This window comes from Rhinatrema bivittatum, chromosome 12, assembly GCF_901001135.1.
Source record: "Rhinatrema bivittatum chromosome 12, aRhiBiv1.1, whole genome shotgun sequence".
Classification (NCBI taxonomy): Eukaryota; Metazoa; Chordata; class Amphibia; order Gymnophiona; family Rhinatrematidae; genus Rhinatrema; species Rhinatrema bivittatum.
In genome coordinates, this window is record NC_042626.1 from 5,701,866 (window position 1) to 5,722,214 (window position 20,349).

Consider the following 20,349-nt stretch of genomic DNA (forward strand, 5'->3'; position numbering starts at 1 on the left):
ATTACAGATTCCAGGGAGCCAGCTTTAGGTATTTGATAATCGTTTGTGTACTTAGAATATTGAGTTTCGGTTGCAGGGGGTTCTCACACTGTGCACATTTTTAATTATTCGTATTTTATTGTTCACTGCTTTGATTTGTATCAGAAGAGTGGGTAAATAAATAATTAACTAAAGTGTTCAAGTATTCATGATTTGATTTGCTGATTTCAATACAATTGCATGAATTTTACAGGTACCACATGAAAAACCCTTGTGGATGATCAAGACCTTTCGGAACAGACTGCTCCTGTTTTATCCTTAAAATAAGAATCCATGGATTCCCAGCACGGGAAAAAAAGATTAGATACGTATTAAAAAAACCAAGCTTTTCAAGTGTCTGCAAATAGCCTGATAGAGCTCGAAGAGGTAAAGCAAATGGCTTCAAAGCCTTTGGCTACTCAAGAGTCCATTTTGGACTCAAAAAATAGTGAGAGCTTAATGCTAGCATAGCTTTAAAAACTGAACCCAGTGGTAAGTCAGACTGGGGAAATGAAGGCAAATTCTTACAGTGACATAGCACCTGGCGGCTGCACACCGCCATGCAAAGGGTTCCTGAGTAGAGTCTTCCGCTCTCCAGGTCAGCTGGGCAGGCAGGAGGTCACAACGCACAGACAGGAAGGAGACATGGTCATTGCTCAAGGGTGACACCTGGTGGCTGGATCGGGACCTGTGATTACAGAAGCCCTGCTGCATAGTTCCTGGCTGAGGAGAATTGCTGCAATGACCAGACTAACTATGTTTTGGGGAGGGATATAAAATCCCTACATTGTTGCAAAATGAAGGCTCCTGGCAACAGATTCTGAACTTTGTTCCAACTTAACTGGAAGTAGAAAGAAGCAGGAGGAAGTTACTGGTTATACACGCACAGCATTTGCAAAGTAACTGGAGAGAACTGCATCCTACGTGCCAGGATCAGTGAGTGCATAAAAGCAGTGCAATATGGGGTTTTTTGACTAATTTAGTGCTACAAAAATCATGTTCCTGTGAGTATATCTATATTTACAAGCAAACACGTGCATATAACTATCCCTGTCTGGTATTCTGCAAGTTTCACATTTAGATAAACCACAATGTCAGACTGTGTGACCATTTCATTTTTGGGGAATGGAGTGGTGGTGTTTTCTACAAACAATACTTCCCAAATAGATGAGACATTTACTGGCAGTTACTGCCCCCTGTCTGGCGGAGCTGAAAGGTCACAGCAAACCCAAGAGACTTTAACCCTTGCTTGGCATGAAACAAGCCCCATCCATTGCACAAGGTGTAGGTGTGGAGAGAGGGGAGGGGGAAATAGTGTTGCTATAAGCCACAACAGGGACAGGAGTTCATAATGAATATGCATATTATTTGTATGCAAATATACCTCCTGCACATTCATGCGGATGTCTTAAACACCAGGCCAGGACTGGAGTTTCCTACCCCCAAGCTATAGTTTGTATTTGATAGGGCTTTTAAATGTTCAGTCCATATGTTTTTTTTAAGTTGAGACAAAACATTAGAACAGCAAAGTCTGTGAAACAGAACATTTGACGTGTTTCGGTCAGACTGCTCTCCCTCTAAGTGTAATATGCTTTTAATACTGAAGACTCAAAAGTATGCTTTTAAAACCGTAGTCAGAAACAAATCCAAAAGCAAGCACAATAATTCTCCTTTAAAACAAACTCTGATTGGATTTCTTTCATGTTTTAAAAATGAGCTTATCTGAAACCCAGAGCCTTCTGGATCAGTGAGGTAGTAAGCTTATTTCCCCTCAGATGTCAGTCACACTTCCCCAAAGTTAGTATGTCCACTATCCCTGGCATGCTCTCGAGCTTCTGCCTGTCCAGTTAACCCTTTCTGGCAAACCATGCACCTCAAAGTAAAACGATTCACATCTGTAAACTGTCTCTTCCTTCTCGCTTCATCTGCCAGTTCCAAGGCTTCAGCAAGCACCACATCATCTGTACAGGAGAAGATAGTCAGTGGAGGGATGTCTTTTTCAGTAAATTTACGCTGGAGGGGATCATAGTGGATCCCATCATAGATCAGGAGAACCCGTTTTGTGTACCCAACATCTTCCCCAAAACGATCAATTCTGACTGACTGAGTATCCACCACACATATTTCACACTGATAGAACTTGGACAAAATGGAGATCTCGATGGCCCCGCCCCAGGTGTCCTCCCTGCGGATCCAGTCGCAGTACTCCTCGTTAGTCTTCCCTAGCACTGCTTGACAGTAATACTCTGGATCACTTGCCACAATCTGAGCTATCAGACTCCGCATTTCTGGCGCACAGGCTGGCTCATAAACCCCACCTTCCACCACATAATATACGCTAGTGAAGAGGCAGGAGTTGTCAGCCGGCACCATCTTCCTCGCAAGCTCAGGCAAAGTTTCTCTCCCAGGGTCAAGGTGAGCGGTCTGCATGGGAACAGAAGGAGACACTGAGGCTGGCTTGGTTTTGCTTTCTTCCACTATGAGAGTGTCACCTGGTAAAATAACAGAAGAAACCAGAACTGGATTAGAAGCAGAGACTGACAGCAGTTAGAATTATCCTAACAGCCCGCATAAGAAACATCAGCAGATGCACCACTTTTCAAAGTGAACCTCCTCTCATCTTTCAGCTTTCCCTCCTACCTCTAACAAAACCTTGGCAAATTTTCCACAATTTTATTATTCAGACAGTTCAATGTCATATCAAACACTTTTACTAGTGTTGCAGTTCTTTCAGAATGTCTACTGTTCAATACTGCGATCAAAGTTACAAATTAACAGACACAAAAAGGCTTCTTCAGATAAAAACACTGCTAAACTTCACTTTTCAGATGAGCCTCAATCATCTTCCTTATTCAACTAAACTTTTGTTTTCAATACTGCTTGTGCTGTTCCTGTGCAAGAATAAACGCATTGACCAGAATTTCATGTGAATGAAGAGCTCAGCCCCTGAACAATCCTTGCTAAGTGTCATTTCTCTTTCAACTCAAAGAAATTAGACAGTACCAACAGGAATCTGTTGCCAGAAGATGTGATCAAGTTGTTGAGCACAGCGGAGTTTAAGAGGTTTGCACAAGCTCCTGGAGGAAGAGTGCATAATATTACTAGCCAGGTAGACTAAAGAAAGCTATTGCTGTGCCTGGAAGTAACAGGAATTAGATCTATTTTATGGGGTCTTCCATGTACTTGCAAACTGGACTGACCACTGTCTAGACAAGATGCTGGACTTGATGGACCATGGCAATTCTTGTGTTTTTATAATCTGGTCTAGTCTGTAGTTACATTTAAAATATGCCACAAGTAGAAGGATTGCCTCTTTCTACTGCTGATTTGTAGGTTTCTTTTTTCTTAAAAGAAAATCGATGATTTTCAACTAGAATTATTAACTCCTAAAATAAATACCAATTTAGGAGGGATGGAGGGAATGTTGTGGTATCAGGAAATGGTAGTCTCTCCCAGACAATTGAAGAGGATTTTAGTATTGCATCCCTAGAAGATTACCCTATTGGGAAACATTACTGGATATGTTTTAATCAAGTGGTAAAGCTAGGAATGGAAAAGACTGGACTTACAAAAAAACACAACTATTGCATCTGCATTAGATCCGGCACAATACTAAATGGGTTTAAGTCTTTCCTTACAGAACAATCTTTTCAAGTAAGTTTCAGAATCCAGGACATATGTTTGGTGCGCCACAAGGCTATGCACTTCCCCACATCTCTTAATTAGTTTCTTGCTCCCTTAGCCACGTTCATCCAAAGTGAGGGATTCAGCTACTACAAATACAATGACATCCAGGTCTGAGCATCCTTTACATCAGCTTCAGTTCTGGATAGTTTCAATGAATGTTTGGATGAAACAGCTTGCTAGTTAGGAAACCATACATTGAAAGTAAACCCACAAAAATCAGAAGCTATTTGATTTTCAGGCCATGACAAATTCAGGCCAATGCAGAACTTTATCCACATTTGAAAGCAGCAAGGTTTACACTCACAAAAGATGTGTTTAAAAATCCAAGCACCACTTAGCATCCTTGTATGGAAATCCCATGCAAATCAGGGCATTAAGCAGTACTCCCCGACACAGAAAGGTGCACTGGCTCAGACCCAGGTTTTAACACCAGAAACTTTACTCCAGCTTCCAGTGTTGCTGTGCTGGCATGTAAAACCAAGGGATTGGCAAAAAGCAAAGTAGTTTTTCCTGCTCTGGTCAGATAAATCCTTCTAGTGATAGGGTGACATAGAAAGGGTTAGAGGGGATGAGGGATCAGAAAGTAACAGTATAATTGTATGTAAAAAAAAAAAAAAAAAAAAGACTGGAAGACCTAGATTTCCTATAGCACTATGAGCCATAAAATTATACTGCTTGTTACCTTCTGAACACCCAATCCCCCTCCCCCAATCATTGGAAAGCCTTTTGGTGTTTCCCTTATGGCAGTCACACTATTGCTAATGGTGCAAGGTAATCATTAACCATTCGTTTCTTTCCTCGAGTCCTAGCAGACTAGTCTGACTCCTGGAGTATAGATGGGCCTGCAATTGGACTAACTTAATACATTTCTTAATTAGCAGCCATAAGGGAATCAAAAGTTTTTCTAATGATTGTGGGGAGAGGGATTGATGGGTGTTCAGAAGGGGACAAGCAGTAATAATTTTATGGCTCATAGTGCTACAGGAAACCTAGGTCTTGAGTCATTTTTTTTGTTCCATACAATTATACTGTTACTTTCTGATCACCCATACATCCTCCCTATTATTCTGAAGCTACATACACACACGTCCGTGTAACCTTTATTCTGGGCATAATACATGAGGCAGCCTCACCGGCTTGGACTGGGCAGTCTTTTGCAATGCCCCTCAAAGACGTGGCTGAAGGCTCTCACCCTCGCTTACTGCACAGGGAAGGAAGGAAGGAAGGCCCGGTACCGTCAGGCTCCGGCCATGTGCCGACCAAGAAACACAGAAAAGAGGTAAAAAGGAACGCATTACAGGGCCCAAACGAGGGCGAGTCCCGGCTTTCGCTGCCCCTTACCCGATCGGATGGCACAGTCTCCCAGACTCCTCTCGTCGTCGCCCAGCTCCAGCCGCTGGGGCGGGAAGCCCCGCAGGATGCGCTGGCGGTCCCCGGGGATGCCGGTGAGGGCGGTGTGATGCGCTCCTGCAGCTCCCGCAGGCTAGAGACTTCGCTCAGGCCCTGCAGCAGCTGCGTGCCCTTTTCACTCTTACAGCGAAGCCGCAGCATCGTGCTCCTCGGCCTCTCCCCCCCGGGGCCCGCCGCGCCTCGCAGCGCTCGCCACCGCCGTCGGCGGAACAATGGCAACCGCACCTCACAGCCGATCGGCAGTCCCGCGAGAGTTCCGTCGCCAGCACGTGACCGCCCCGCCACCTCGCGCCTGCGCGCCACCTCGCAAGCCAGCGTCTTTGACGGGGAGCTCCCGCGCGCCGCCAGCTGATTGGAGCGCGGCAGCCGCGCCCCCACGTGCTCTGTCCAACCGCCGCGCGCGGGGCCGGCCTGTCATTTCCGGTTTGCGGCTTGGACCTACCGCAGAGGGAGTCTGGTGTCCTCCTGCTGGCTGCAAGGTGAGCGGGAAAGGAATAAGACAAGAGGGACAAGGGTAAGGCTGAGGAGAGGGAGGGCAAGATGAGGAAGAGAGGGTAAAATGAGGGGGAGGGGGCGCGGCATATAGGTGAACAGACTGGAGGGACCACGTGGGTCTTTTTCTGCTGTCAGTTGCTAAAGCATGATGAGAGACTGCTGGAGAGAGAAAGGCGGGAGGGCAAGGTGCGAGACTGAAAGAGGAAAGGAGCAACTGAGAGGCGGAGACAGAACCAGAGGGAGGGAGAGCACTTTGTAAAATATTTTATAAAAATGGGACAGGTCTCTCCAAATAGTAGCGAGCTAGGATTAACGCCGTGATAAGAAAGTGGCAACACCTCATTGGAGAGATTAAACGTGTGGAGGGGAAGACTGCTACAGCCTGCACCTGAAAGCAGGAGCTGTGCAGGAAGCGGGTGGCTGAATGGGGAGAAAAGGGTTTCAGACACTTGTACTGGTATGTATGTATGTATGTATGTATGTATTTAAAGCTTTTATATACCGAGGTTTAGCACATGCCTTCACCCCGGTTTACATTGAAACGAAACAATGATACATAGAACAATTTGAGAAACAAAAGTATATGCATATAGCATATGGAGTAGGTTGTAACAGGAAATAACTAAAAATAACTTAAGTCAAATAACGAAAATGAAAATAGAAACGAAAAAACGAGGAAGGTATATACAAACTCGTGCTCTGAATACAAGAAAGTATGAATGGGAAAAGAAGGAAAAAAGGGATTTATAAAAATTTTATAAAAAATTGATTTATATTCCGTTTTTCTACATTCAAAGCAGAGTACATTCAGGTACTGTAGGCATTTCCCTATACCCAGAGGGTTAGATTTAAGATTATGGCGCCCGTAGGCAGAGGACTGGGAAAGGGAAGTTTTCACCCCTGAAAATCAAAAAGTAGTAGGGAATTGTCCCAGGTTTCTGGTGCTTTCAGAATGTGGTGCCCTAGGCACTTACCCTTGCCTAAATCTGTACCCTATTTACAATCTAAGGACCTGATTTACTAAGGTTTTCTCCCATTCTGTGTCTATAGGGAAAATGCTTAGTAAATGTGGCCTTAAGTTTGTACCTCAGGCAATGGAGGGTAAAGTGGAGTGACAGTGGAATTTAAACCTGGCTTACCTGGTTCATAGCCACTGCTCTAACCATTAGCATATTTAAAGACAAAGGAAAAAACTGCAGCAGTAATGATACCAGATATTCTGCATTATCGTTAAGGACTTACCTTTCACACTTTGTGGTATATTGTAATCATTGTAATTTATTCCCCGTTCCTTGATCCAAGTTTATTCTCCCTGTTCGATGTAATCGCATTCTTACATACTTGTTAATGTTTAATGTAAACCGAAATGATATGTAACATTGCTACATGAATTTCGGTATATAAAAATGTTAAATAAAATAAATAAATAAATAATGGCTTACTTCCTTTCCTTAGTTTTTTATTTTCCAAAGTTATCTGATCCAAGATTTTCTTCCTTTGTGTTAAATTCTATTGGTTTTAAAATTGGAAAGTATATTGATGATTTAAAACAATTATAAAAATGTTTTATTTTATTATTCTGAAACTGTATATTTATTTTTATGTTTATTATTCTACAGAAATCTAACTAAAAGTACTGAGTGGTATTTTGACCAGCGGAGATGTCTGGCGAGCAAGGTCAGAGTCCAGGAAAGAACCAGGACCAATATAATAACAATGATAAGAAAGTATCAAATTCCCGTGTTACGGAAAAGAAGTGCTGTAAGTATCAATTACCACAGAGATGCAGCATTTTTCTTTATGACTGGCAAGATATTGCAAATGTTTTGTTAAGTACAAGACATGAAGGAAGAAAAAAAAAATCCAAGACTTAGAAAAGGGATATATTTTATATATTTGTTGTAGTAATTTTAATGTTTGATTTTGCTGGGTTAACATAAGTCCTTGAAGTAACCTCTAGCCTCTTTTTGGATTTGCAATGGCAACATTGGACCAGGGCCAATTTCCAATATTAGATTTCTGTCTTGAAAGGTTATTAAACGGGATGATGATTGTCCATCGAATCACGTGGGTGACAGTTCATATGTATGTTTGTACATTTCTTTTGCTTTTCTTGTACATATAAAGAACTTTGTTAGTCATATTTTTTTATTTTATTTTTATTAAATTTTTCAAAAATTTATAACATTACATTATAAATGAAATACAGATATCATAGGTAGGAATTTTCCCATCAAAAAGAAAATTGATTAATTCCAATACCATCAATCCTTAAACCTGTTTTATTACAGGTAAATATGAGCTATTTAAGGAAAATTAAACGGTTAACCATTAAACATATAAGGGTCTAGACCCTTTTCCAACAAGAAACAAGAGTTTTAACACTGTTTAATATATTAATACTACTTGCTTCTAACCATTCCTGTGGTTCCTGAGGTATGAGAACTCAAGAACGTCTGGAGCTGAGTCACTTCATAAAAAAATGTATTTATGATTTAAGTGAAATATTTCACATTTACATGGAAATTTGAGAAACATTCTAGCATCAATTGCTTCTACAGCTGGTCTAATATTCAAAAAACTTTTCCTTCTTAACTGAGTTGACCTGGCCAAGTCTGGATAAATCCAGATCTTTTGGCCATGGAACTGTAGTCACTGTTTCAGGAACAATCTTAAAACTGCATCCCGATCCGCCGTAAAGACAAAGGTCACAAATAATGTGGCCCTTGTCTTTATTTCAGTGTCAACCGATATCTCCAACACTTCGGAGAGATCGATCGGCTCCTCTGTTGTTCCCACTTCTGCTGAAATACCAGGTGCAGCCCTAATTGGCATATAATACATTTTTGAAATTACAGGCATATTTTGTTGTTGCATCTTCAAAACTTTTATTAAGAATCTATTAAACATTTCCTTAGCTGATGTCAATCTAATCATTGAAAAATTCAAAACCCTAAGATTCAGATATTTTGTTGTGTTTTCCAAGTATTCCAACTTTTTATCTTTTATCAATTCCACTTTTACAAATTTTTGCTGAAACACTTCTACTTGTTCCAAACATTTTTCTGACTTTTCTATATTAATTTTATTCAAGGTAACTGAATTTTCCAATTTAGAGAAATTTTGTTGTGTACTATTAATATTTTGAGATAGATTTACTATTGCTTTCTCAAGGGATTTTATTGTAATCCATATAGAACCCATGGTAACCTCAGGTATGTCAGAGGGTATAATTATATTCATCTCCTGCTTAGGCTCTCCATCGGTTCTCCTTGGCCCCTAGAGTCATATTATAAAGGTATGCAAGGAACCCACAAAGTATGGAAATCCCCAATTTTGAGTAACAGCACCTAGAGATAAGGACTGCCTTAAACAAGAAATGAAGGCCTCATCCCTCATTCTGCAGTATGCATTTAATACAAAATGTTTGTTTAGTTTGGACTCTGTCTGAAGCCCTAGCTATGCTAGTTGTCTTGATCACATCCTCTGGCTATGAATTCCACAGCTTGAATGTGCATTGCGTGAACAAATGCTTTCTCCAATTTGTTTTAAATCTGCTACTGTTAGCTTAAAGGAGTGTCCCCTGGTCTTAGTGTATTACAAAGGGAAATAGCTGTTCTCTAATTTCCTGTTCTACTGCACTCATGATTTTATTGGTAGGCTTCATGTACTATATGTGCAAACTGCTAAATATCTCCTCCAGCTGCTGTCAGGGAGGCAGGTGTTAGGTTCAGCTGCAGTTCTGCATGATACAATTGTTTTAATGTTTTGTAATTTGAATAATGTGTTTTTACTCTCTTTGTTTTGGAAATATGTTACACAATTTTTGTCCCCGAAGAAGTTTAACAATAGTTAACCTTTTACGTCAGCTTCTAACTGGTATAATCATCCATGAAATGTTTTTTAAATAAAATGTTTTATGTGTCCCTGAAACCTTTCAGTGGCAAAACTTGACAGTTCCATTTGTTTGCTCACCATAATTCTCCCTGTGGCCGTGTACAGACTCTTCCATGCACAAAACTGCAGTGGAATAAAATATGACCTTCATGAGCAGTAGACACCTCAACATTACACAACCTGGCATCTATTATTATTATTTTATTAATCTGTATTTATTAGATGACATTGCTCTAACTACTAGACCATATTGCCAGCTGAATATTAGAAGAGGTGTCCTTGTCACACTAAGAAATGCAGAAATACATTTACTGGCAGCAGATAGAGACTGTAGTCCCTCTTTAAGGAAACCTGCCCATTGGCCCTATAGTATGCACACTATAAGCCTTGCTAAGCTATCTAAGCTTGTGTTGTAACAGTGTATGTTGGGCATTACTACTATAAGTTCCAACATACAATACAAAAATACTTCATCTGATCTTGTAGATTGTTAGCCAGGTGGGATCCAAGATAAGTCCCAGTCAAGGTGACAATAAGGGCATTTTGATCTGGCTGCATTATCCCAGCACAACAGCAGCTCGTTTGCCAGCATACTGGTATGACAATGCTGGTATTTTTCCTGACCTTTGAGTCTGCCCTCGAGTAGAACTGCCTCTTGCCCCCTCCACTATCCTCATTCGTCTCTTAGGGGTAGATTTTAAAAGAAGCGCGATCAGCCTACTTTTGCTTGCGCATCAGACTCAAGCAAAAGTACGCTGGATTTTAGTAGATACGCGCGGAGCCGCTCGTATCCACTAAAATCCTGGATCGGCGCGCGCAAGGCTATTGATTTTGTATAGCCTGTGCGCGCCGAGCCGCGCTGCCTCCCCCCAGTTCCCTCCAAGGCCGCTCCGAAATCGGAGCGGCCTTGGAGGGAACTTTCCTTTGCCCCTCCCCTCACCTTCCCTCCCTTCCCCTACCTAACCCACCCGCCCGGCCCTGTCTACACCCCCCGCTTACCTTTGTCGGGGGATTTACGCCTCCCGGAGGGAGACGTAAATCCCCGCGCGCCAGCGGGCCTGCTGCGCGCCGGGCCGCGACCTGGGGGCGGGTACGGAGGGCGCGGCCACGCCCCCGGGCCGTAGCCACGCCCCGCACCCGCCCCCAAAACGCTGCCGACACGCCCCCGGAATGCCGCGACGACCGGGCCCGCCCCCGACACGCCCCCCTCCGAGAACCCCGGGACTTACGCGAGTCCCGGGGCTCTGCGCGCGCCGGGAGGCCTATGTAAAATAGGCTTCCCGGCGCGCAGGGCCCTGCTCGCCTAAATCCGCCCGGTTTTGGGCGGATTTAGGCGAGCAGGGCTCTGAAAATCTACCCCTTAATTTTTTTAACCTTATTCCCATCCCTTCAGGATGATTATTTCAATTCCTCTTATATTTGGATGAGCTTATTATCTGATATGAATAAATAATTTCCCTTGATCTTAAAAGGCAATGTTTAGTCCGAATGTTACATTTCTTTTTCCTGTTAAAATTGTTGAATTTGCTAACTTGTTTACTGTATCGCTATAAGACGAAATTGAAGTTAAATGTAAACCAGTATGATTTGTATCTCTACAAGAATGTCGGTATAGAAAAAATAAAAAATAAATAAATAAATACAGTTTACAACCCAAGAAATACGGCATCAGCCGGAGCATACAGTCACATCTACATGTCTCTAATCCTTTCCGGTTTGTATATAATTTTAGAGGTAAAATAAGTGAAACTTAGTATAGCTTTTCCCCTTTGTCCTAACTCAGAATTAAAATAACTTAGCCTTCCCTACTGCTAGGGCAGTTTGTCATCACAGTTTTGACTAGCATCGCCCCAGCACAGTCTGAAGAGTAACATCCCCTGTGGTGAGGGGAGGCGACTTAGAAACAGAGGCAAGGAGTTCTTGTAAATATGGGGTTTTGTGCCACATCCTTAATCTTGAATTGGAAATCCCCCAGGGAAGAATAATTAAGGCCAGAATTCTCTCCCTGCTCATAAAAGGAATCTGTAAAAGTGGTGGGAGAGGTTTGGAAAACGACCTTTGCTCTCAGTGTTTCTTGTTTTTGAATCGGAGGCTGTCAGAATGAGTTTCTCTTGTACCTCAGCTGCACGTTTCCAGATAACTCTAAAGACAGGAGCTGAAACAATGAATACAAATGTTTCACTTCTAATCCTTTTTTATTTTTTCAAAGCTAATGACTTGCATAATAACTGTATGAACTTGTTATGATCATGATTGTAAAGATCAAAAATGAAACTTCTTGCCTTCAGTCTTTGCTGTATATAAATTATTTGCAACTGTCCGTATACAGCCTGGGCTTCATACATGACCAACTCGCCAACTTTGATCATAATGATTGGTCTGCCTGCCAGAGGAAAGACTTACATGTCCAAGAAATTAACGCGTTACCTCAACTGGATTGGCGTACCCACCAAAGGTACAATAAATGCATATTTCTTATTTCTTATGTGTTAACATATGAATTGTATGTATGTGGCGTGGAATGACACAATTGCGGCTGGGATCTAAATCTGAATCAGTTGTCAGAACCAAGGGAAGAGGTGGAAACTCTGCTTATGCGGGGATTTTCTAGTGCTTTTCAATGCTGACCCTTATCAGACTGAGGTAATGTTCAGTAGGGTAGATGCCAGGCCCATGTTACACCTCTTCCCAAGTTTGGACCTGATCAGTGGATTTTCACTGATTCTCATGTCCCCAGGCAGACAGACTGACTGACTGAAGCATTGCTATAGTGCTTTCAGCCCTGATTGAAAAGGGCTAAAAACAAACAAAAGCAGATCATCTGAAATGTTTCCTGCTTTCAGCACTGCTCCTTTCCCTGTGCAAACCCAGATCAGTCCAGACTCCTGGTTTTGCCTCCCTTCCAGCAGATGGAGACAGAGAAATGTTCACAGCCACCGGCATATAACCTACTGTACCACCTACGGTCCTTCAGTATTTCTCTGTCTCCAGTAGATGGAGGAGGTGCAAGCCTGCAGTTCTGAACCTAAAAAAAAAAAAAGAAATTAAATTACAAGAGAATTTACTTCATTTGCTTCAAGCAGAGATTCTCCTCCAGGAGGTTGGCAGGTCCTGGTAGGGTCATCCCTCCTGGTTGTAGAGGTGGACGAGCAGGGTTGGAGACCCTAAATTGCTCTCTGGTCAACGCCGGAGGTGAAAGCTGGTGATCCAGATCCCTTACCTCCAGGAGAATGGGGAGAAGCCTTTGCCATGCTTCAGATAAGGCTTTTCCTTTTCTTTTCTCTGTGCCTCTGTCTTTAAAGTTTAAAAAAAAAAAAAGATTTTACAGGGGCAGCAGTTCTGTGCACTTTACATCTGTTCTCTCCGGCGCTGGTAGTGCAGGGAGGTGGCTCGGGGGACAGATATTTTCTTTGCAGCTCCCTGGAGCTTCAAATCGTGACCCCTTTGAAGCTCCAGGGAGGAAGATTCAGAACCAATGTCAGGAAGTATTTCTTCACGGAGAGGGTGGTGGATGCCTGGAATGCCCTTCCTGAGGATGTGGTGAAGACCAGAACTGTGAAGGACTTCAAAGGGGCGTGGGATAAACACTGTGGATCCATAAAGTCAAGAGGCCGCCAATGAAGAGTGGGTGGCTCGCCAGAATGACGGCTACTGCCTGGAGACAATACCCTTATTCAATAAACATACACATGGTTACTGTGACTCCAACATCACTCTAAGCTTCAACAGCAAGAGGAAACGTGGAAAAAAGGATTTGCACTCACAAAGCGGGGAGTAGCTGGCTTGTTACGGCGGTTACTACCCCAAACCAAATAAGCCTGATATCTGTGTGGGGAAGGTGTTTCTCACAGAAGAGCGTATGGTCAAGTTACAGTCTCAAGTTTGGAGTTTCTTGCAGGCCCGCGTGCCCAGGGTCTCGGAGTTCTTGCAGGTCCTTGGCTCCATGGCATCTACCTTGGAGCTCATTCCCTGGGTGTTTGCTCATATGAGACTACTTCAGCAGGCACTGCTATCCCGATGGTATCCAGTGTCGGTGCAGTTTCATCTTCCCCTGCCGCTTATAGGCTCAGCAAAGTCCAGTCTATCATGGTGGCTTTCTTACCACCATTTGTGCTGTGGAGTAGACTTGGAGGTTCCACAGTGGATAGTGTTGACTACCAATGCCGGTCTCTGATTGGGGAGCAGTGTGCCAGTCCCATTTGTTCCAAGGGCAATAGTCTTCTGAATAAGCGTCGTGGTCCAACAATCAACTAGAGTTGAGAGCAGTGCGGTTGGCCCTCCAAGAGTTTTTACTTCTTTTGTACAATCGCCCAGCCAGGATCCTGTCTGACAATGTGACAGCTGTAGCCTACATAAACTGCCAGGGGGGAACCAGGAGTCGAGCGGTGGCTCAGGAAGCATAGATGCTGATGTGTTGGGTAGAGCAGCATCTGTCCTTGATAGCGGCCTCTCACATTGTGGGATCCGGCAATGTGCAAGCCGATTTTCTCAGCCATCAACAGTTAGATCCTGGAGATGGGACCGACTGATATGGATCTCATGGCAACTCGGTACAATGCCAAAGCTCCTTGATTCTTCAGTCACAGGAGGGAGCGCAGAGCAGAAGGGGGTTGATGCCCTGGTTCTTTCTTGGCCAAGTGACGTCCTGATATACGTGTTTCTGCCATGGCCTCTGGTGGGCAAGATAGTAAGGAGAATAGAGGTCCATGCAGGCCAGGTAATTCTGGTGGCTCCAGAATGGCTCCAGAGGCCTTGGTTTGAGGATCTGGTCAGTTTAGCAGTGGATGGCCCGTTGCGGCTGGGACATCTTCCAAACCTGCTATGTCAGGGACCCATTTATTCAGATCGGGCAGATCGCTTTTGTCTAGCGCATTGGCTTTTGAGAGGCGCAGATTAAGAAGGAAACGATATCCGGAGGATGTTATTACTACTCTGTTGCAGGCTCAAAAGACTTCCACTGCTTTGGCATATGTCAGGGTGTGAAGGATTTTCGAATCTTGGTGCTCTGATTAAAGGATTGACCTCTGTGGCGCAGATTCTGGCTTTTCTGCAAAAAGGGTTGACAAAGGATTTTACATTCAATTCCCTGAGAGTACAGGTCTCTGCCCTGGGCTGTTTTCGAGGCAAAGTCCATGGAAAGCCCCTGGATGCGCACCTGTATGTGGTGCTTTTTCTTTGGAGGCGTGAAGCATTTACGTCCTTCTGCTCGTTCTGTGTGTCCATCTTGGAGCCTTAATTTGGTCCTCAAGGGCATGTGTGTGGCGCCGTTTGAGCCTTTTAAAAGGGCTACCATAAAGGCTTTCACTTTGAAGGTGGTATTCTTTGTGGCTGTTTGTTCGGCCAGGAGGGTATCAGAACTTCAAACTTTGTCCTGCAGGGAGCCTTCTTTACAGATCTCGGATTTGGAGGTCTCGTTGAGGATGGTTCTGTCTTTTCTGCCAAAGGTGGTTTTGGCGTTCCACTTAAGTGGAACTTCTGCTTTCCTAAATTTGGAGCTTGGTACGCCTCATGCAACGGAGTTAAGGCGTTTGGATGTCAGGTGCGCTTTGTTCTGGTACCTGGAGGTTACTAACAGTTTTAGACTATCAGATCACCTTTTTGTACTGTGGAGTGGTGCAAGAAAGAGTCAGAAGGCTTTGAAGGTCATCATTGGTCATTGGTTCCACTTACATTTGTCACGGTCATCCTGTCCTGGAGGGACTAAGGACTCATTCAACCCAGTCCCAGGCGGCATCCGGGGCAGAATATCAGCTAGTTTTATTTGCAGGGTGGCTACTTGGAAGTCTTTGCATACCTTTGCCAGACATTACTGATTTGGACGTCCAGGCCTCTGACATCAGCAATTTCGGTGAAAGTGTCCTCCGAGCGGGACTCTCTCAGCCACCCTGGTTAGGGAAGCCTTGGTACATCCCAGGAGTCTGGACTGATCTGGGTATGTACAGGGAAAGGAAAATTGGTTCTTACCTGCTAATTTTCATTCCTGTAGTACCACGGATCAGTCCAGAGTCCCACCTTAGGGGGAGATTACTTTTGGAGAGTCCACTTGATCTGTCCTTTGTCTTGGTCTGAAGAATGGCACAGGTTTTCCTGCCACTCCTTAAAGTTTTCAGTATTTACCATAGTTATGAGTTGTTTTCTCTTTCCTCTGCTCATTCGGGGAAGGTTGTTTCATAAAGTTGTTAGGGGTGTGTCGCTGTCTCAGCTTGGGTACATAGTAATACTGTAGGTGGTACACCAGATTTTATGCTGGCGGCTTTGAAAATTTCTCTGTCTCCATCTGCTGGACGGGAGGCAAAACCCAGGAGTCTGGACTGATCCTTGGTACTACAGGAACAAAAATTAGCAGGTAAGAACCAATTTTCCTTTTCTGCTGCCCGTGCATCGGGTGATGTTAGAGAATTGTTGGCTTAATGTTCTCTCTGATCTCTCCCAATGCCAATCTGTTTCTTTAGTGTTTAATTTAGGAGTGTATCGTCGGGAAGCAGTGCAGTCCTACAAGTCGTATGATTTCTTCCGACATGACAATGCAGAAGCCATGAAAATTCGGAAGTAAGTCTGTCTATAGTGTCTGACATGGAGGATTTGTATTATAAAGTAGCATGGGCAATGAGCTGGAAGATCATAAAAGGAACAAAAAAACCCTCTTTTGTTCTGTTCACAAGGCATAATATGTGTTTCCTTATTTATAAACTTAGTATAACGCTTTTCCATAAAATATCACACTAAAGCAATTGTCAAATAAAATCATAATATAATATAAAAATGAAATAAAATCCAGTACAATAAATAAGAGAAAATTAAAACCTGATCATTACAGCATAAATGAAATGAAAAGCACCTGAAAGCTTGAGTAAAAAGCAGTGCCTTTAAGTCTTCCCTAAATGTCAGATATTTAGGCTCCTGCAGCGTGTTGCGGAGAAGGGGGGGGCTGTCTTCCACACTCCCGATCTAAGGTGCTAATTTCCCCTTTAGGCAATGCGCTCTGAGAGCACTGGAAGATGTGAATTTCTACCTAAGGGAAGAGGCTGGCCAGCTGGCGGTAAGGAAGCTCTGTCTTGATGCAGACTTCACTCCGTCCTTTGGCAACTCGCTGAGCCTGTGCTATTTTTATTCCATAGGTGTTTGATGCCACCAACACCACTCGGGAGCGGAGAGATCTAATCTTAAATTTTGCAAAGGAAAACGCTTTTAAGGTGAACATTTTATTTTTGTCATCCTGGATTTGGGCAGTTAACTTTCTGGTTCTGTGCTATGGACAGGAAACCTGCAGTTCAAGAACATCTTAGTCTCAAGACACAGGTTTTCTTAAATAAGATGAACACAGTTGTATACTTACTATACACAGTACTCCTGTTTGTCCCAGAAGAAAGATGATATCCTTCTGATTTCTCAAATTCAGGGATTACTAACCCTCAGCAAGCACAGGGCACAATTTACTGACTGTAAAAATAAATAAATAAAAAGATATCCAGTCTGGCTCATGAGATATCTGAAATTGTAAATAAATACATAAAAGACATTCAGTTTTGTCCCGTGCAGAGCGGCTGCAGGCCTCTGATTTTTGCAGAATAGAGCCTATAGACTACAGTCACTGTACTCTTTGGGTTTATCCCTCTTCCAGTTGTCCTTAAGAACCTGACTTACTCTGTACCATAGTTTGCCAGTTTGAAAGAAACCAAGAAGTGGAGGCACTACTACTGCGTGATGTGCCATTCACTGCTGCTGCTACTTATTTTGTTTAGTTTATTAATTAATCGCTATTACGAAGGCAAATCATAGCGATGTACAAAAAAAATTATAAGGTGCATGAAATAAATCAGAAATTCAATAAAACATTTTGTATACATAATAAAATAGGCTTAAACAGTTAAAAATGAAAAAAGCGATGATCTTCCAGGCATGCGCAGCAGTCTCACATAAGAGACCGTTCCTACTCCGTCAAAACAAGCAAACCTGATAAACAGGATCTGTACCAAATCAGTCCCCCAACACGGACCGTGGCTGCATCGGGAGTGTTGAATATATGCCATAATCTATAATTCTTCAGGAGGGAACAATTACATGTGGTAAAATAAAGCAATCTCAGTGGCATTACATGCTTGAGAAATGAGCCTGTGAAAACAAAATCAGTTGAACAATTGTTAGGACCAAAGAAAGGCTAGAAAGAGGGAGCATGCCATCCACAGAGACAGAAAGTAGAGAGAGGACACGTGTCTTCCCATCCCATCTTCATAACCCCTCTGTATCACTCCATGGTGAGACCGCACCTTGAATACTGTGTACAATTCTGGTCACCACATCTCAAAAAAGATATAATTGCGATGGAGAAGGTACAGAGAAGGGAAACCAAAATGATAAGGGGATGGAACAGCTCCCCTATGAGGAAAGGCTGAAGAGGTTAGGGCTTTTCAGCTTGTTTACCTAAGTGATACTCACACCTCACTCTTGATTTTGTAAACTTCTGTCATATCCGCTTTTCTTCAAGCTTCTTTAAAATGCATCTTCAGTTTTATGCTGGCGATTCTATAAGTGCTTCCTTCTTTCCTTTCCTGCAATGTAGGTGTTTTTTGTGGAGTCAGTCTGTGATGATCCAGATGTCATTGCTGCTAATATCATGGTTTGTACATTGTTTTACCATTTATTCAACTCTTTATGCATTATGACGGTTACGTAGAAACGAGCCCACATGCACAGGAATTCAAAATACACCTAGCGCGCATACGCGTGCTCTTAATTTTAAGCAATTTCACGAGCAAACATTATTCACGCATTTTCCTTGGGAGTTTGTTGGCTTTAACGCCCGCAGCTCAGCACGTTTTAAAACCTGCACAGATACTGAGATGTCCAACCCTATGGTTTCTGAGAGCTAGTAAGTCTGTCGGTGATCAGCCGAGGAGTCCCTGAGATTCTCAGAAGACTTTAGGCTGCTTTTAAAGGCTAGAGTCCAAGATCAGCATTCGCCAAGTGAAATAAGCTCTTCTTGTACACACAGGAAGTAAAAGTGTCAAGTCCAGATTACCCTGAGAGAAACAGAGAAAACGTCATGGAGGACTTCCTGAAGAGGATCGAATGTTACAAAGTCACCTATGAGCCTCTTGACCCAGATGACCGCGATAAGTAAGAAACAGCTTGTGGTACTGAAGTGACTGCTTAGGATGTTTGCCCCGTCCTTGTTAGGCTGGATCTTTGGGGATTGCGTTCATGCGTGCAGTGTCCTGGAAGCGCCACCTATCCAGTGGGGTTTTCGGGATTGCTGCAGTGAATACTCGTGAGGTGCACGTTCATTACGGATGCCCTGAAAACCCAACTGCTGGGGGGTGCCTCCGGGAGAGGGTGACACGCTGCATTCATGTCTCGTTGTTTTCACAGGACGAGTGTAAAGGGTTTAGAAATGAAATGTTACCACGAGGGAGGCTTACGGCCCTCACAGCCCCACGGTGTGCACCTGGGACCTTGCTGCCAGGGCTTGGACCCCAGACAGGATGAGAACTTCACACCTGCTTATCCCTCAGTAAGGGCAAGCCCAGCTCCATAAATGACCCTCCTTATGTCTGCCTGCTCTGATGCTGAGAAGCTTAAAAGGCTTCGGTTCTCGTCCGCAGCTCAGGTCACCCGGGCATCGAAAAAAGCAGCCCCTGGCCCCTGTAACCCCCACCACACAGACCCCTTCCTGATCCCGGAAGGAGGCATCTCTGCTGCCGCCGGGCGGGACCTGGGAAGAGCGCGCGGCACGGCTGCCGCAGGAGGTCTGAGAGGAGCCCCTGTGGTGCCAGCTGTGCCTGCCTTCCTGAGAGACGAGCAGGGGTGGAAGAGGCAAGAGAAGCTGCAGAAGAGGGGGAGGAAAAGGAAAGGCAAAAATGAAAAAAAATCCTCACTGAAAATGTTAATTAAAGGCAAATTCCCCCCCCACCCCCCCCCCCCAAAAAAAAAAAAAAAATCTAAAAAAAATAAAGCAGCAAAGATTTTTAATTTTTTTATTTAGCATATTTTATATCGAAGTATAGCAGAGTTGCCTTCACTCCGGTTTACAGTTACAACAACCTGATACATTTAAAGTGATTTAACAGCAAACACTGTAAAAACTGGTATAGAACATTAGCATAAACAGATAACGATATACCATATCATAGGTAAAAGAAGAAATCTGAGTTCAAATCATGTAAGGGACATCTGCTATAGAACAAAAGGGAAGGATTCTGGGGGTCAGAAAGAGAGTTAGTCAAAGGTGGGAGATTGTATGTTGGATGGAGGGACACACAGAGGGAGAGATCTGTGGAATTATCCTTTATAATCTTTGAGCGTGCAGTCTGTGAGTGATGAAAAAGCAGAAAAAAAAAAGGGTTAGAAGTAAAAATGTTATTTCTCCGGCCCTGATATCGGCCCAGCTCCTGGGACAGTACTGAAAGCTGATTTGTGTTTGCCTTTGACCTCTAGAGACCTTTCCTTCATTAAAGTGATAAACGTGGGTCAGCGGTTCCTGGTAAACCGGGTGCAGGATTACATCCAGAGTAAAATTGTCTACTATCTCATGAACATTCACGTCCAGCCCCGCACCATCTACCTGTGCCGGCACGGGGAAAGTGACTGTAACCTTTCCGGCAGGATCGGTGGCGATTCGGGCCTCTCCCCCCGGGGGAAGCAGGTAGAGTCTGACCTTGAACTGCTGCTTCTCAGCTGTTATCTGCTTTCTGGGTTTTTCCTTTCTTTGCTTCCCTAAGGTAAGGGTTTTGCCTTGCACATTTTAATAAGAGATCCCTGTAGGATTAGCATACGTCCAGTTCCTTTCTTCCTACCCCTCCAGTTCTTTGTCTCTTGATGCAGTGACTTAAACATCATCTCTTT

General features: G+C 43.6%; 2 protein-coding genes across 5 annotated transcripts in view; one reads left to right on the forward strand and one right to left on the reverse strand.

The window, feature by feature from the left end:
• Positions 1-1,034: 1,034 nt before the first annotated feature.
• On the reverse strand, positions 1,035-5,289 carry LOC115074477 (ubiquitin thioesterase OTU1-like). Its single transcript, XM_029573951.1, is given in 3 exon segments — positions 1,035-2,510; positions 5,047-5,161; positions 5,164-5,289. Coding segments are annotated over 3 exon segments (918 nt in total). The 5' UTR covers positions 5,257-5,289; the 3' UTR covers positions 1,035-1,800.
• Positions 5,290-5,507: 218 nt separating this feature from the next.
• The window catches only part of LOC115073760 (6-phosphofructo-2-kinase/fructose-2,6-bisphosphatase 2-like), a 40,851-nt gene continuing 26,009 nt past the window's right edge, over positions 5,508-20,349 (forward strand). For 2 of the 4 annotated variants that reach the window (XM_029572504.1, XM_029572501.1), the window contains exons 1-9: positions 5,508-5,594; positions 7,230-7,371; positions 11,837-11,962; positions 15,960-16,056; positions 16,480-16,546; positions 16,626-16,700; positions 18,068-18,124; positions 18,500-18,624; positions 19,942-20,149. In XM_029572504.1, the coding sequence (XP_029428364.1) occupies positions 7,272-7,371; positions 11,837-11,962; positions 15,960-16,056; positions 16,480-16,546; positions 16,626-16,700; positions 18,068-18,124; positions 18,500-18,624; positions 19,942-20,149 (855 nt within the window). In that variant the 5' untranslated portion in view covers positions 5,508-5,594; positions 7,230-7,271. Of the gene's footprint in view, positions 5,630-5,735; positions 6,068-7,229; positions 7,372-11,836; positions 11,963-15,959; positions 16,057-16,479; positions 16,547-16,625; positions 16,701-18,067; positions 18,125-18,499; positions 18,625-19,941; positions 20,150-20,349 lie in introns of those variants that run through there. The other 2 variants (XM_029572502.1, XM_029572503.1) reach the window with 2 other exon arrangements.